Below are 14,784 nucleotides of genomic sequence, written 5' to 3' on the forward strand. Positions count from 1 at the left end.
TTTTTTGGAAGTTTAAATTGTAGGCTTTGAACTTTGCTTAATACGAATGTCCAAGAACCTAAAAGAAATTATTTATGAAGGTTCTTAAATGTCATCACTAGGAAAATTCCAGAAAGAACCAACATCCTAACTTGTTTCCTGTTCTAATCCAGTAGTCAGCTCTATGAACTAGAACGACAAGGCAACAGCTGCATTTTTCTTTTCAAAGCAAGAGATCTATTGATTGATTTAATTAACACTACTACTACGATGACAAATATTTATATACCACTTTTCAGAAAAAGTTCTCAGTGGTTTACATAGAAAACTAACCACTGGAGATGGCTTGCACATTTATATATCGCCTATAACTAGGTCATTTTTTTTAACCGTTGTTCATTTAAAATTATATAAAGAAAGCATTAGGTGATACCTAAACTTAAAATAAGCCCCTCAGCCAAGGAGTCAGCAATTGCTGTCCAACAATTTCCACTTATTTGTAGTAATGCAAGGACTGGACATGATCTAGACCTTCCCCTCTGTCCAAGGTACACAGACAACCTGTTATGGAGCTTCTGCATATGTCCAAGCACATCAGAAGCTACTATGAGCAGCTGCATGCATCTCATGCTCAGCTTGTTCCTACTTAAAACTATGCGGAGGGTCTAGACAGACACCAAATATGAGGCTATGTGAGAGACTGATGAGGGGAGGGGCTAATGCTGAATTGTTCTGAATTGCTAACACCATATCCTAGGGCTGGTAAGGAGAGGCCATGAGGTTTACTGAAAACTTTCCACAAGCCCCTCACATATGGTGTGATAAGTCACTACCCACAATGAAGACTGTGGGACACCTTCCTTACAAGGCCCATGAATGGCAACAAGGCCAGGGTACACTCCTGTGCAACTGTGCCCTTTCTTGGCCTCAATCATGCTAATTATTCCTGTCAGGGCTCCTCTTGGATAAATCACAGGGGAGTCCTCAGAAGCAGAGTCTGTGGCTAGTGTAGCCCCTGATCTAAAGTCCTTCCTTAACTCTACCCTACCTCTCATGGCTCTAGGTAACATCTGGATAAGGCTGCACCATGGGAGAACCGTGCTCAGGAGATCCTAGACCCATCCCTCACTATGGAACTGCCATCGTCTGTGAGTGGTTCTCAGGAATAATGCTGCCACCAAATCAGGATCCAGATGTGACAGTGGCACTGGACTGCTCAGTTGCAGCTTGCAGGCTTGTTCAGGAGAGAGATATTCTCATGGGACAAAAGGAGTCTCATCAGGGTGGAGATGAAAGCATGGACGTTTGTAGCAGGGGTTGTAGCGAAAGAGATTAACACCAAGAGGAGGCCTTCCTGATTTTTTTTTAAGAGTGTCAGTTGTAGCCCGCTGTCACTGATGCAACATTCCTGCCTGCCTGTGCTCACCAAGCTGCTTGTGACCTTCCCCAACTACCACCAGCCCTCCTGGTTACTTGTGTGTTGCCTGAATGACAACACCAGCAGCTGCCTGCGGTGACCAGCTCCTCAGATACCCACAGTTTGCTTTAAGTTTGTTCCAAACTTAAAGCAAATCTCAGGTACCCAGTTACATATTAACTGCTGCAGGACACAATCCAACCAAAGTCAAGCACTATTTTAAGACCTACTGATTTCAGTGGGAGAGATTTAAGTACATGCTTCACTCTCCAACTGCAATCAGAAAGGTTCAATTTTGGTTGGATTGTGCTTCCATAAATCTGTTTAAAGAAATATATTTGATTTCATCCAAAGTTATGCATTCTAGTGCACAGTAAATATAAGAATGGCAGACTTAATTGAGCCTGGATGCATCTTTTTGCAGACCTAACATGCTACCAGATGCATAGTTAATCATCACTTTTTGCAGACCTAAAGTGATGATTAACTATGCATCTGGTAGCATGTCAAGTCCTTTGTGTGCACCTATCAGATAGTGAAGAGAAAGGGCATGGACAGTGTCCAGTCCCAGCAAGCAAATCATTTGGAAACAGTCATAGCCATAGATCAAAAGATTCTTCACTCTATCCACAGTAGATTCAAACACACCCAACCCAGCCTTTTGCTGCAGACAAAACCAGTTAGAAAGCAAGAAAGACTCCTTAGAATCCAAAGATAATAAAAGAAGATTTGGAGTGCAGGGCAGGGGGTGAGAGACACAGAAAAGAAACAGACAGGCATAACCATTACACACATAGCCCAAGACAGCTGTTTTATATCCGAGGTTCAGATTGTTGAGAGAGAAAGGTTGCCACCAATCCTTTGACTGCTGAATACTGCTTCAGTTAGGCCGCATGCACTGTAATTTATTTTTGTGAACAAATATTTTTCTTTCATCACAACCAATTGGCCCAATTTCACCAAACCCAGAAATCCAATGTGGACTAATTCATGTGCCTTAACGTACTAAGTTCTAAAAAAGGCTTTTAATTCCTAACAAGAAAATAATGAATACACCATATTCTTCAGAAGAAGCAAAAGCTTGTATATTGACCTCACTGCTCTAGGATCTTACAGTGTTCTGTCAAACTCAGAGGCTGCTCTCCTATTTTCAATACATATTTATGAGGTGTGATATTACCAAGGGAAATTTGAGTCCTCCACTGCTATCATGATGTAAAAGGTACCCTAAAAAACTACATTAAAATAACTGATTATCAAGAAAACAACTTTGTGATCTGTGCTGACCACCATATTAATTTCCTTTGAATATATTAAGTTAAATCTATAGGAAAAAGAACAGAAAATTAAGATTAGTCCAAAGTCTACATTTCCACTGTAACATCAGTTTAGATGCAAACGCTGCATCTCAACCAGCAATCTGAAGGTTTTGATGTTAGCATTGAAAATCTACCATAAATGCTACTTCCTAGAGCTCTGACTCTGTTTGCCTATGTCAAAATACATTAATCGAAAACAATCATCACACATTCATTCTTACTCATATAAATACATTCTTCAAAGAGTTTGGTCATAAAATGCTGAAATGCGAACATTCCAAATTTACTAGAAACATACTGAGATTGTGGAGAACAAGAAAGATGTTCACCATGTGTCATAATTGTTTGTAAAACATAAATTAGCTGTCTAGAGTCAACATAAAAGGTCCACGAACCCCATACTCATGAAAGCAATGGGGTGACAAAATAGCAGGGTAGGGCCCAATTTGGTGCAGTTCAAGTCAATTAAAAATCAGTGGTAATTTTGATTGCAATATGATATGGACAGCACACTCCCACTGGCTAATGGTTTAAAACAAAGTTGTTCAAATGGACTACATTGTTTTAAAAAGAGATACTGCTGATTAGTGGAGCTGCAGAGCACAACCTTGATTAATCCACACACTGAGTAAATATGTATGTTTACAAAAATATGTTCCATGTAGTGAGGCTGCTCTCAAGTAACAGAACATAGAATAGCAGACTTAATCAACTCTGTAATCATGCAATATAACATTTCTATACCATAATCAAAGAAAACCAAAACTACAGAACGTTCTACCAAAACTAAAACATTATACAAGCAATATAAATGTTCTTATTTGTCATTAAGACAACTGAAGTTAGCTTTCCCAAACTGTGAATTTAGCAAGAACACAGTTAACTGACCTGACAAATGAAAAACCTATTCCAACCTGAACTATGTATACTATCCCAAGCATACAAACTTAGATGCATATTCAATTTAAATACATAGGACTTCACTTTCCAAAACATGTACTAAGAATTGACATGTGCATACCTAATAACGGACTCATGCCCAGATTCAAACCACACATCCATGGAAGTAGGACTAATTGATTTCACCTCCAAGTAAAGTGCTTCAGAGCACATAATCCTGGCTGCTAAATGAATGCAAGTAAGAACTATTACAGTGAATCATAAAAGTAAATATTCATTGTGGTGTTATCCTAAATATACCTAAGAATTACAAAAACTTTCAGATTTTTGCCCTAAAACACCTTCACTTTTACATCTAGAGAACATTAAACAAGGATGGACAATATTTTAAATATTCTTTAGAAAACATTATCTTGAGGGGAGAAATGAGGAGACCCTTAACTACCAAATATAATCACTAGACAGCCATTTATGCATTATTTAACTATTGTACCATCCAACCTTCTTGAAAAATAAAGATATTTACACTGCTCTTTAAAAATGTATAAGATCTGCAGTAATTAAATAATAGGAACCTTTTCTTCCTAGATATCAAGTACACACTACCGGTCACTGCACTACATTACAATTCTAAGTTCCTGATATATAAGGAAAAAGCAGAATAAAAATCCATCTAAAATTTTGTAAAGAAAATATCCTGGAAATGTAAACAGGATTAAAGCTGTCATTCCTCCAGATGCATTTACTTTACCCATTAGCTTAGTTTTGCTGTTGAGCAATTCAACATGCACTCCTGAATTATTTCTTTTCAAATTCATACATTCCCTGCAGCAGTTCAACCTCCATCAGCAGACCAGGAATGTATGAAAATGACAGGCAAAGGGCATTAGTTCTTTTCCCAGACTGTTCTATAAATGGAAGCATGGAATTCTTCTACAAAGAATTTTTAAGTAAGATGGCTCAAAGATTGCTTGCAAAATTTAAGAGGAACTGAATATTAAGTTGACTGCAAGCTACATTTTCTTGCTTTAAAACACAAATTAAAGAAAACCACCAACATTTATTAATGATGGATTTCCCATGGCATGTCGGTGTCTAATAATTATCCAGTGCTGTTTGTAGCTGTACAGTTCAGAGTTACCAAAAAAGCACATCTCATCATCCTTAACTGCATAATATCTGAAGCTAATGCATGAAAATTATAAAGGCAGAAGAAGAGGTGTCAAACAGTCCCACCATCCTAAATTTATTACCTTTCCCTTAAGATAGAAGTTGCTTAGACATAGCTTAAAGAAATGTTGGTTCAGCTACTTTAAATATGAGGGACTCGCTGACGTTGAAACAGCAAGCACATGAAAAGCAAGTGCAATAAAATTTAAAAAGCCAATAAGCAGCTGAATGGCTGTAAGATTTGCATTTTAGGAATATCCACTGTACTATGCCTACAAAAAGACCACCCTAGTTTCCCAGTTACCCTTGCTATTTATTCCAGACGTGTAAGATCTCCCACTCTTAATTCTCTACTGTTTCTGGTACATGCCCCAAATACTTCTCACACCTCCTCAACCAGTTGTTGTTTTTTTAAAATGAAGCATTTTAGCCATTTACTCATGCCAATTAAATGCCAGTTATTGTACCTACCCATTCTTTAACCTATCTTAACGGCCATGCAAGAGGAAAGGATCCCTGGGAGAAGCAAGGGGAACCAGCGGGGCAAGCCAAGAAAAGAGCAAGACTCTCTCCATGCAAAGTCTCCTTCAGAGAAGCTCTTACTAACAACCCACTCTTGCTCCAGGCAGCGGCGTGCTGATGTTGGCACTGCCTAAACCAAACAAACACGATGTTTAACAGTCAAATAAAATGTCCCGCAGCCTCCCTAATGAATTTGTCAAGGCCCATCAGATCACCCCCTCCCCCCGCCCCTGCCTCATTAACTCAAGTATGATGAGACGGATTATAACGGGGAGAATACAGATCAATCGGGCTGAAGCCTTCAAGAGGCTTTTAGCCTCGAGAGCTTCCCCTCCCAGACAGACACAGGCTCGCTCTCGCTCTCTCTCGCTGGGCCTTTTTAATAGAATACAGTATCTCCTGCTCCTGGAGGGGCTGCCACTTCGCTTTAATACCCCATCAAGGAGCTGCTGATGGACTCCTCGATTCCCAGACAGCAAAGCCGAGGTGACAAGGGCTCTTCAGCAGCAAACCTCCGCGGCTGCTCGGATCCTCCACTCCCCCCCCCCAAGTACTCTTTCAATTATTCATCCTCCCGTTGCCGCCGCCCCCCCCCCCCGACCCATTCCCCGGCGAGAGCAAATTCCGCCACAGACTGGGAAGCTGCTCTTAAAAGCCAGGCGGCCGCAGAAGGCGAAGCGAGGCGCAGGCTTTTTTTCGCAGGCATTATTTGCTAGAAAGTGTTTAAGTTTATTGCTCAAATGATGTTTCTAATTAGCGCTCCGGGCCATAAATCCGAAGCGGCTTTTGTTTCAAGCTGATTTATGATTTACTCGAGCTTCGACCTGAGTCGGGGGAAGGGGGCGAGGGGTGGTGGGTAATGAATTGTTTGGAGATCCAGCCACAGGCCTGCCCAGGGAGGGGAAAGGCACTGGAGCCGGAGCGCCTTGCGCCTGCTGCCGCCTCGGAAGAAGGCAGGCAGCCCCGTTGAGTTCAGCCAGACTCCAGGGTAACAAAAGGAGGGGCATGGAGCGGGGGGGGGGAGATCGCGGCTTCGCAGTAGCTGATTCATTGGAGTCCGCGGTGTGCCCGCTACGGGCACCTTGAGGCGGACGCTGCTGCAGGGGAGCCTTGGCTCGCAGGCGGCAAAGCGAAGGGGCTGAAGGAGGGAGAAACCGCCAAGCAGAAAGCGTGAAACGGATTGTGGGGCTGTGGCCCCTGAGGCAATCCCAGAAGAAGTGCATCCCGGTGAGACGAGGCTCTTGAAGAGCCCGGCCAACCTCCCGCTTCCGTTTTCTTTTTCTTTCTTTTCTGAAACGACCGTATCTTCCCGCCCCGCACACACTTCTCATGCTGTGCCTATGCTAACGAAATTCGCGCCACAATCAGTGGTCACCTTTATAAGGCTACCCATGGAGGGAATCCCATTGAATTCAGGGAGACTCTGTAAGCCTGGGTAGGATCGCGCGAAAATCACGTCTCCTTTTGGCGCTCAGCAGACAGAAGATCCCGTTGGCCACTGGAGCTGGTCCTTTCTAGGCAATTCAAAGCCCAAGTTCAGACTCTGTTCTTGTGTCCAGACGAATTCAAGCAGAGAGACAGTCACAAGGGTCTTCCCTTTCCATTCCTCTCTCCCCGCGATCCTAACTTTGCTGGATTTAGAAATAAGCCCCCTCTCAAGCAGGGACCACCTAAGGCATATCCATTCAAGATCATCGTGCATGGGGGGGGGGGGGGCACAAACACAAAGCATTCCCATGCCAGAAAGCAAGTCCTACTGTGTGCAATAACGGCCCTAGAACAGGACTGCAGAGGCAAACTCTTCCCCCCTCCCCAAGCTGAGCCTCCCCGTTATGATGCAGTGAGCGAAGGGCTTTGGGGGAGGTAGTGCTTCTGCCTAGATCTGCTTCCAGAACCCATCTCCACCGCGCCACTTCGCAACAGTTTGCCACTGCGTCGGCGGGATTCTATTTCTCCCCGCGTTCAGATAAACGCGCCTTCTCTGCTTTTGACGAGCCTTTCTCCACCTCAAAGAGAGGGAGGTTTGGGAGACAAGCCGACGGGGAGCACCTGTTCGAAGCACCTAGCGACTTCCGCGGGAGACTAATGCTGCAATGCTAGGCAGACCTACTCACAGCAGGCATCACGGAATGAAGCCACTTGCTTCCGTGTAAACATGCTTAGGTTTGGACTGCAAGGCATCTCCCAAACCTTGAGCGGAGTTGCCCTAACAAACTCGGGAGTTGCCCTAAGAGTTGCCCTAATAAACTCGGGTGAAACACATTCCGTCCAAAACGTGGTGGGGGGAAGGGTCGGCCGGACTCTTCTGTTTAGCCTAAGGCAATCCAAAAATATGGAGAAAGGCTGGCCATTCACATTCGACCAAGTCAATACCCGTCGCTGGAGGATTCTTTTTTCTTTCTTTTTAAATACAAAAGTATATTGGATACCAAATTTAAAATAAACACAAATTCATGCATATTAATTTAAAAAAAAATTAAAATACACAAAACCAAGTTAGAATCCTACGAAGTTGTGGGAACAGCTGATTTTTTTAAAAAATCAGAATCCTAACGCTGCATAAAATACCTATTAGAGAAGAGAGTTTATTAAAATAATATTTAGATTTCTGGAAAGGGGGCTGTCGACTTGTCTCGGATTAACTATTCCTCTGAAAAAAGGGCTCACTAAGAGCAAGACCGTGGCATTTTTGAATGTGCTTAATAATTAAATCTAAACGATTACTTTGCAAGACAGACTCTATATATAGTGAGGGATCCTGTTAATTTTGAAATACAACTGGTAGACAGAATTTGATAAGCTGATTGAAGTGTTTGTGACTATATTTTAACTGTCTTGCTGTTATACTTAAGCTGTTTGATTAGTATTAGATTAGCATTATGTTAATACTGTTTAGTTTTTCTTCCTTTCCCTGATCTGTGATTGAAATAAAGATTCATTCAATCAACTAGTAGAAGATAGAAGTTATGAATGTGGCCTTCAACCTGAAGTGTAAAATATCCTGCAAGATCTCCTGTTTCTCAGAACTCCTAAAATGCCGGTAACTTTTGTTTAGACCCGCTTTTGAATTCAAACAAGGCGACAGGGTTGCCCATAAGTTTCCGAATATGTCGTTTTCTTTTGCGAAACGAATGGACTGTATTAAAACAAAAAAGTCACAACAGGGCAGCTGTATTGCACAGGATTTATATCTTTCACTAGGATTCTCATTTAGGGTAGTAAAATCAGGTGTACTATTGTGTTTCAATCACTGCCTCACTTTCACTAGAGCTGGATCTGAGAAGCAGCAAAGGGAAATTTATGCTTCCACAGAAGTGCCCTACTTCTCTCTCTTTCCCTGGTCTTCTTCGGGACCTCACAGTGACTACTGAGTCTCCCTAACAAATGAGCCGGTGGGGGAAAGCGCGTCAGGTGGTACAGTTAGACCTTGATCTTAAAAGTCAGCGCAGGATGCTCAGGGGTCCTTCAATTCCACTGGGACGCTCTATTTCCATAATTAATTCCCACTCACTCCATTTCCATAATTAATTCCCATTCACTCCAGTATTAGTTTATTCCTTCGAAGGGACCACCGCTCTTCTGCGCCGGCCTGCCACTGACTGGGGAAAGGGCGTTTGGTGTCTGTTCCTACGTGTGTGTGTTTCTGTGCATGTGCTCTAAGCATCTCTTCAGCCTCTTCCCTTCCCCCCATAGCATATGCAGGAGTGGCGGGACCCGCACAGAACGTGCAGGCAGCTCGGCCCTACGATTGGCTGGCCCTCTGACAGCTCGGGCAGCGATTGTAGGATTCCGGAGCTCCGCCTCCCTTCAACAGGGCCCTGGGACCATTCATAAACTAAACAACACTCTCAGCAAATCCAGAGACCTCCAGACGTCCATGCCGGGAAAGGACGCGAGGCGCAGGAAAGTAACAAGAGCGGCTGCATCCAGTTCCAAAGGTGGGAGGGAAAGGAAGCGGAAAGGAGGAGGGGGAAAAATCCTGGAAAACGGAAAACTACACACAGACACACACTCACTCTCTCTTTCTCAGAACCTTCCTGCTGGTCCACGAGAAAATACATTCGGGACAAAGAGATTTACCTGGGGGGCGGGGGGGAGAGAATCACCAGGAGAAGAAATGAGTCGTCACAGATCGAGTGCATCACTGGTGTTTATTAATTAGAAGAGAGTGTCTAAAAGAAGGGGGGGGCGACAGCAAGAGGTTTCCACTCCGGTGGGTCTTTGAGACAAGGCCTCCGGCAGGAAATCAACGCCACCCTCGGACAGAGAGAAGCAGCTGAGAAGCTCCGGCACATCCTTGGCTGAGAGAGGAAAAGCGGAAGGGAAGAGTTTATTCTTCGGCTTCTTGGCAGCGTCCGCGCCGTCGACCTCCCCTAGCAGCTTGCCACTTGGCCGCTGGTCGCTTCTGGAAGCCAAGGGCTGCAGAGAGCGGAGAGGAAGGAAGTTTCCCAATGAAGAACTGAAGTCCCCTCCAAGCCGGGGCGGCCTGGTGGCCGAGCGCAGCTCCAATGTAAAACGAAGGTGCGCAACAACTTGGCGGCCGGAGGCGGCGGGCTGCCGGGGCTGCCGCCTCCGCTTGGCCCGGCGTGGGGCTGTTGGTGCGGGCTTTCGGTGGTGCTCTCCTCCTCGTCTTCGTCGGTGATCGGGCGGAGCGGGCTTGGCATCGGCCCGCGCGCGCGGAGGCGGCGACTGCGGCGTTGGATCCGTCAACTTACTGCGAGAGCCCGGTGTACAGCCCGGACGTGTGCCCCAACATGATCGCGGCGCAGGCCAAGCTGGTGTACCAGCTGAACAAGTACTACACGGAGCGGTGCCAGGCGCGCAAGGCGGCCATCGCCAAGACCATCCGCGAGGTGTGCAAGGTGGTCTCCGACGTGCTCAAGGAGGTGGAAGTGCAGGAGCCGCGCTTCATCAGCTCGCTCAGCGAAATCGACGCGCGCTACGAGGGCCTGGAGGTCATCTCGCCCACCGAGTTCGAGGTGGTGCTCTACCTCAACCAGATGGGCGTCTTCAACTTCGTCGACGACGGCTCGCTGCCCGGCTGCGCAGTCCTCAAGCTGAGCGACGGCCGCAAGCGCAGCATGTCGCTCTGGGTGGAGTTCATCACGGCCTCGGGCTACCTGTCGGCGCGCAAAATCCGCTCGCGCTTCCAGACGCTGGTGGCGCAGGCGGTGGACAAGTGCAGCTACCGTGACGTGGTCAAGATGATCGCCGACACCAGCGAGGTGAAGCTGCGCATCCGCGAGCGCTACGTGGTGCAGATCACGCCCGCCTTCAAGTGCACCGGCATCTGGCCGCGCAGCGCGGCGCAGTGGCCGCTGCCGCACATCCCCTGGCCGGGGCCCAACCGCGTGGCCGAGGTCAAGGCCGAGGGCTTCAACCTGCTCTCCAAGGAGTGTTACTCGCTGACGGGCAAGCAGAGCTCGGCCGAGAGCGACGCCTGGGTGCTGCAGTTCGGCGAGGCCGAGAACCGCCTGCTGCTGGGCGGCTGCCGCAACAAGTGCCTGTCGGTGCTGAAGACGCTGCGCGACCGGCACCTCGAACTGCCCGGCCAGCCGCTCAACAACTACCACATGAAGACGCTGCTGCTCTACGAGTGCGAGAAGCACCCGCGCGAGACCGACTGGGACGAGGCGTGCCTGGGCGACCGCCTCAACGGCATCCTGCTGCAGCTCATCTCCTGCCTGCAGTGCCGCCGCTGCCCGCACTACTTCCTGCCCAACCTCGACCTCTTTCAGGGCAAGCCCCACTCGGCCCTCGAGAGCGCCGCCAAGCAGACCTGGCGCCTGGCCAGGGAGATCCTCACCAACCCCAAAAGCCTCGACAAGCTATAGGAGGCGGCGGGGAGCGGGGGGACCGGCCGGTCGTCGGGAGGAAGGCAGGCGCGGAAGAGACAAAGACTGCGGAGAATCACAGACTCTTATTTAAAGACGCGATTAAAGGGGGGAAAGAGAGACCGCGGCGGGAGAGAGGGGGGGGGGGCAGAACCCTCCTCCCACAGACACACGACAGACTCGAAGCCCAGCAGTTGGCAACCCCTCCTCTCTTCTCTCCTTCTTTCTAGTAAAGGAGGATATTTTTTAAAAAACCAAAAAAAGTCACTTAAAAACAAACACACACAAAAACGGCGGCGGGACTTTGCAACAAACAGCCAAACGAAACCCGAGGTACATTTCATTTTCCTCCCCAGTATTAAGTGTATGTCATTCGTTCCTGTCCCTACTTGTCTTTCTCTCGTTCGTTTGCCTGAATGTTGTCACCAAGTGGAAACAAAATTATTTAACTATGTACAAATTTCTCTCTCTCTCTCTCTCTAAGAAAGGGGGGAAGCCCACAAAAAGTTTACTGATGTTAAATGTATTTCAGTGCCAAGGTCACATTATGTGCGCCCCTTCCCCCAACCCTTCCCTAAATTGACTTGTTGAAAACAGTAATAATAATAATAATAATAAAACGATTTTAACTTTACGTTGCCTTCGTGTGGGTTTGTCTTAAAACTCAGGCAATTAAGATATGTTGAAGTCTCGTCTCAAAAAGGAAATAAAGCCCCTTATAGACCGAATTTTAAAAAGTGGGACGAAATCAAAAGTAATACCGTTTTAAATGAGGTTTTATCTGTAAAACATCGCAATGTATTTTGAACGTTTCTATCACCTTGGTATTAATAAAGTAGGTAAATGTTCTGAGGCGGCGGAACGAGTCAGCAAAACATTTATTCAGGCCATTTTTAAACCCTCTGAAATCTCAACAAGAATTTACCAAGAAGTAACCATTGGGCCAGATGTTGGACAGTATTATTAGTTGATGTAGTCTTGCTTTCTTTGGGGGCAAAAAAAAAAAAAAGCTTCAATTTCCCCATCATGAAAGTAGTCTTTGCCTTAAGTAAACGAGAAAAGGTTACCGTTTGCCTGAGTACTTAAGGTTTGGAAGCAACGCTACCCGTTGACTTTGAATTTCAAGGCCATATGGATTTACTCTGAATCATTAATAGGTGGCAACACTACTAATCAATTTCTTCCTGGCAAACTTTTGGTTTCTCTGGCTGTTAAATACAGTCTGCCCCAGGCCGATGGGGCGTTGAGCAGCACACAGGAGAAAGCCAGAGGGAATGGGAACAGTTTGGGTTGCTATAGCTTTAGTTTGCCGCTTGATTTCATATTAAAATCAACTGCGTTTAGAATAAGGTTTTCAAATTAATTTTAATCGATTTCCCCCTTTATAAAAGCTATACAGCTATTGCTTCAGGTTGGGTTTTTTTAAGTTTATATTTTCAAAATGTCTGTCAAATAGACGATCTCTGGCGCAAAGACGGGAAGAATTCTGGAAAACTGCAGGGATGTATTTAATAACTGTCCATTAACGTTCAGCCCGATTCTATAGATATTTACTCGGGAGCAAGTCCCACTGACTTCAGTAAAACTTACTCCCAGGTAAACGTGCCGAAAATTGCAGCCTTAAGCAGTGCAATATGGTAGTTTTTTGCTCCAAACTACTACTTTCAATTTTACTTAGGCCAATCCCCGAGGCAGTGTTTCAAAACTTATTAATTTCTAATTAACAACAAAAATTTAAAAATACCCACTAAACTAGTATAAATACTGTCATGGTGGTTCGGGTGCCAACGCACAGTACAAGGGTATATTGACAAATGTACGCCCTGCCTATATATAAAGGCGTCTATGTTTACAATGGCTCCCTTTTGGTTTTTCCAAAGCAGCATGGGCTTCTGAATTCACCTTTGGGACGATCAAATCTCAAAACGGCCCGAAATGAACTCAGAACCTCCCTACCACCTGACTCCAGGACTCACTCTCAACCCAGAGGTCTTCCACTTCCTTGTTAAAAACAAGCCTTGCGGTAGGAATATAAACTCTGATGTTATCAGCAACGATGCTATGCACAGTACAGATTTTACTTCAAAATCCTGTCACAGTGTTTTCTTTCCCAGGAGTTTAGAATAACATACACAGAAGTTGAATTTATCAAGCTGAGGAAGCCCCATTAATTAAACAGGCATCTGAGCAAATGCAGTGGAGATGTCGCTACCCAACCACTGGTTACCCTATCGCCATATGGTAAGGTGGGGGGAGGGGGAAAGACATGGGAAAATACCAGTGCTTGTAAGAAAGCTACATATATTGCTGCATGACTTCATAACCAAAACACCAAATAGGTTTAGAAAGTTTCCACAAGCGGATATTCAAATTCAAACATGGTTGGGTAATTTTCCCTCTTTTACTGTCTCTTTAAAAAAACAACACTTTTCAGATTAAATTAACATGGTTGGCTGCATTTCTATGGACCATCTCACTACTGAAAAGTCAGAAGTACAGTCCATTTAAAGTGCCTGTTCATGTTTATTTTTGGTTGTGTGGGTGTTATGCTGGATCTTTATGAAGGGAGAAACAGAGGGTATTTTCACCCTACCTGACTCCTTGCATGGTGCAGCAAACACTTTTTGCAGTCTCTTGTGTTGTAATGAGCAAAGGCACTGAACATTTAAAGTAAGATTGTATAGTACATAGTTTCTAATTTCTTAGATGTTTGCATTTTTTTTAACTTTTAATATTAATTAGCACTATCACTTAACAGTTTTAAAACTCTTACTACATATTCACAAACCTTTGAAAAGTTGATGTTCTTCAAATCTTTGTAGTTTTAATTACCTACCATCACACTAAAGTAAAGGCATTTAAAACAAGACTGTCATGTTAAAAACTGTATAGCTCAGTATCCTCTATCCATTTCTCTCTTAGATAAAGGAGAATAAAACTAGACATACAACCACCCTCCTATAAAATTACAATATGCAGTACATTTTCTTGCATTTTCTGTACTCTCTTCACAGAAAGCAATGTATTTTAAGCAATTCTTATAATGAAATTCAGAAACAAGCATTCTTAATAATCAAATACATTTGGGGCAGACCCAATGCTCAAATATTAAGCACATGTTAACAATATGGCAAATATTCAAGTTCAATCTTTATAGTTGTAATTTGGTACTGTGGGCAAGGACAGCCTTTGGAAATCAATTTACTATCCCTGCATTGGAAGACCAGTGGTATTTAAACAAAAGTACTTCACTCTAACACAAGTGAAATGTGCCCCCCCCCAATAAACCCACTTAAATACATCATCAAGAGGGAATTGTTTTCTTCATAAACATGTACAAATTCCTATTCAAACTGCTACAAGATAATACAAAAGGATATGCAAGAAAGCAACAGAGCACAACAGTGCTTTACAACACCTCCATAAAAAGGCACATAAAGTTACTGAAGTAAAACAGCTTTCCATGGACAGTAACATTTAACTTTTATTTATTCACATATTCTCTTGATCTAAAAGAGCTTTATTTAAACCACCTCCCTGGAGGTTTCTACCCTGTAAGGTGATTGACACTGGAACTAGGATAAATTATTTTTCATACTTAAGCAGGTGTCACTAATAAGAAAACTCAACAAGCTACAAACTT

At 44.5% G+C, this 14,784-nt stretch overlaps 2 protein-coding genes across 5 annotated transcripts in view; one reads left to right on the forward strand and one right to left on the reverse strand.

The window, feature by feature from the left end:
* LRBA (LPS responsive beige-like anchor protein) overlaps window positions 1-14,784 on the reverse strand; it is a 567,920-nt gene that overhangs the window by 229,689 nt on the left and 323,447 nt on the right. The gene's annotated exons all lie outside the window — the stretch shown is intronic.
* Window positions 9,181-11,775, forward strand: MAB21L2 (mab-21 like 2). The gene has a single exon (XM_053251994.1). It carries the CDS (start codon window positions 10,062-10,064, stop codon window positions 11,139-11,141), a length of 1,080 nt encoding a protein of 359 aa, XP_053107969.1. The 5' UTR covers window positions 9,181-10,061; the 3' UTR covers window positions 11,142-11,775.

Source organism: Hemicordylus capensis, chromosome 5 (genome assembly GCF_027244095.1).
Source record: "Hemicordylus capensis ecotype Gifberg chromosome 5, rHemCap1.1.pri, whole genome shotgun sequence".
In the NCBI taxonomy this organism is placed as follows: Eukaryota; Metazoa; Chordata; class Lepidosauria; order Squamata; family Cordylidae; genus Hemicordylus; species Hemicordylus capensis.

Bases quoted from the DNA above. Each gene is read 5' to 3' on its own strand.
- MAB21L2 (XM_053251994.1), top strand. From the start codon at position 10,062: ATGATCGCGGCGCAGGCCAAGCTGGTGTACCAGCTGAACAAGTACTAC.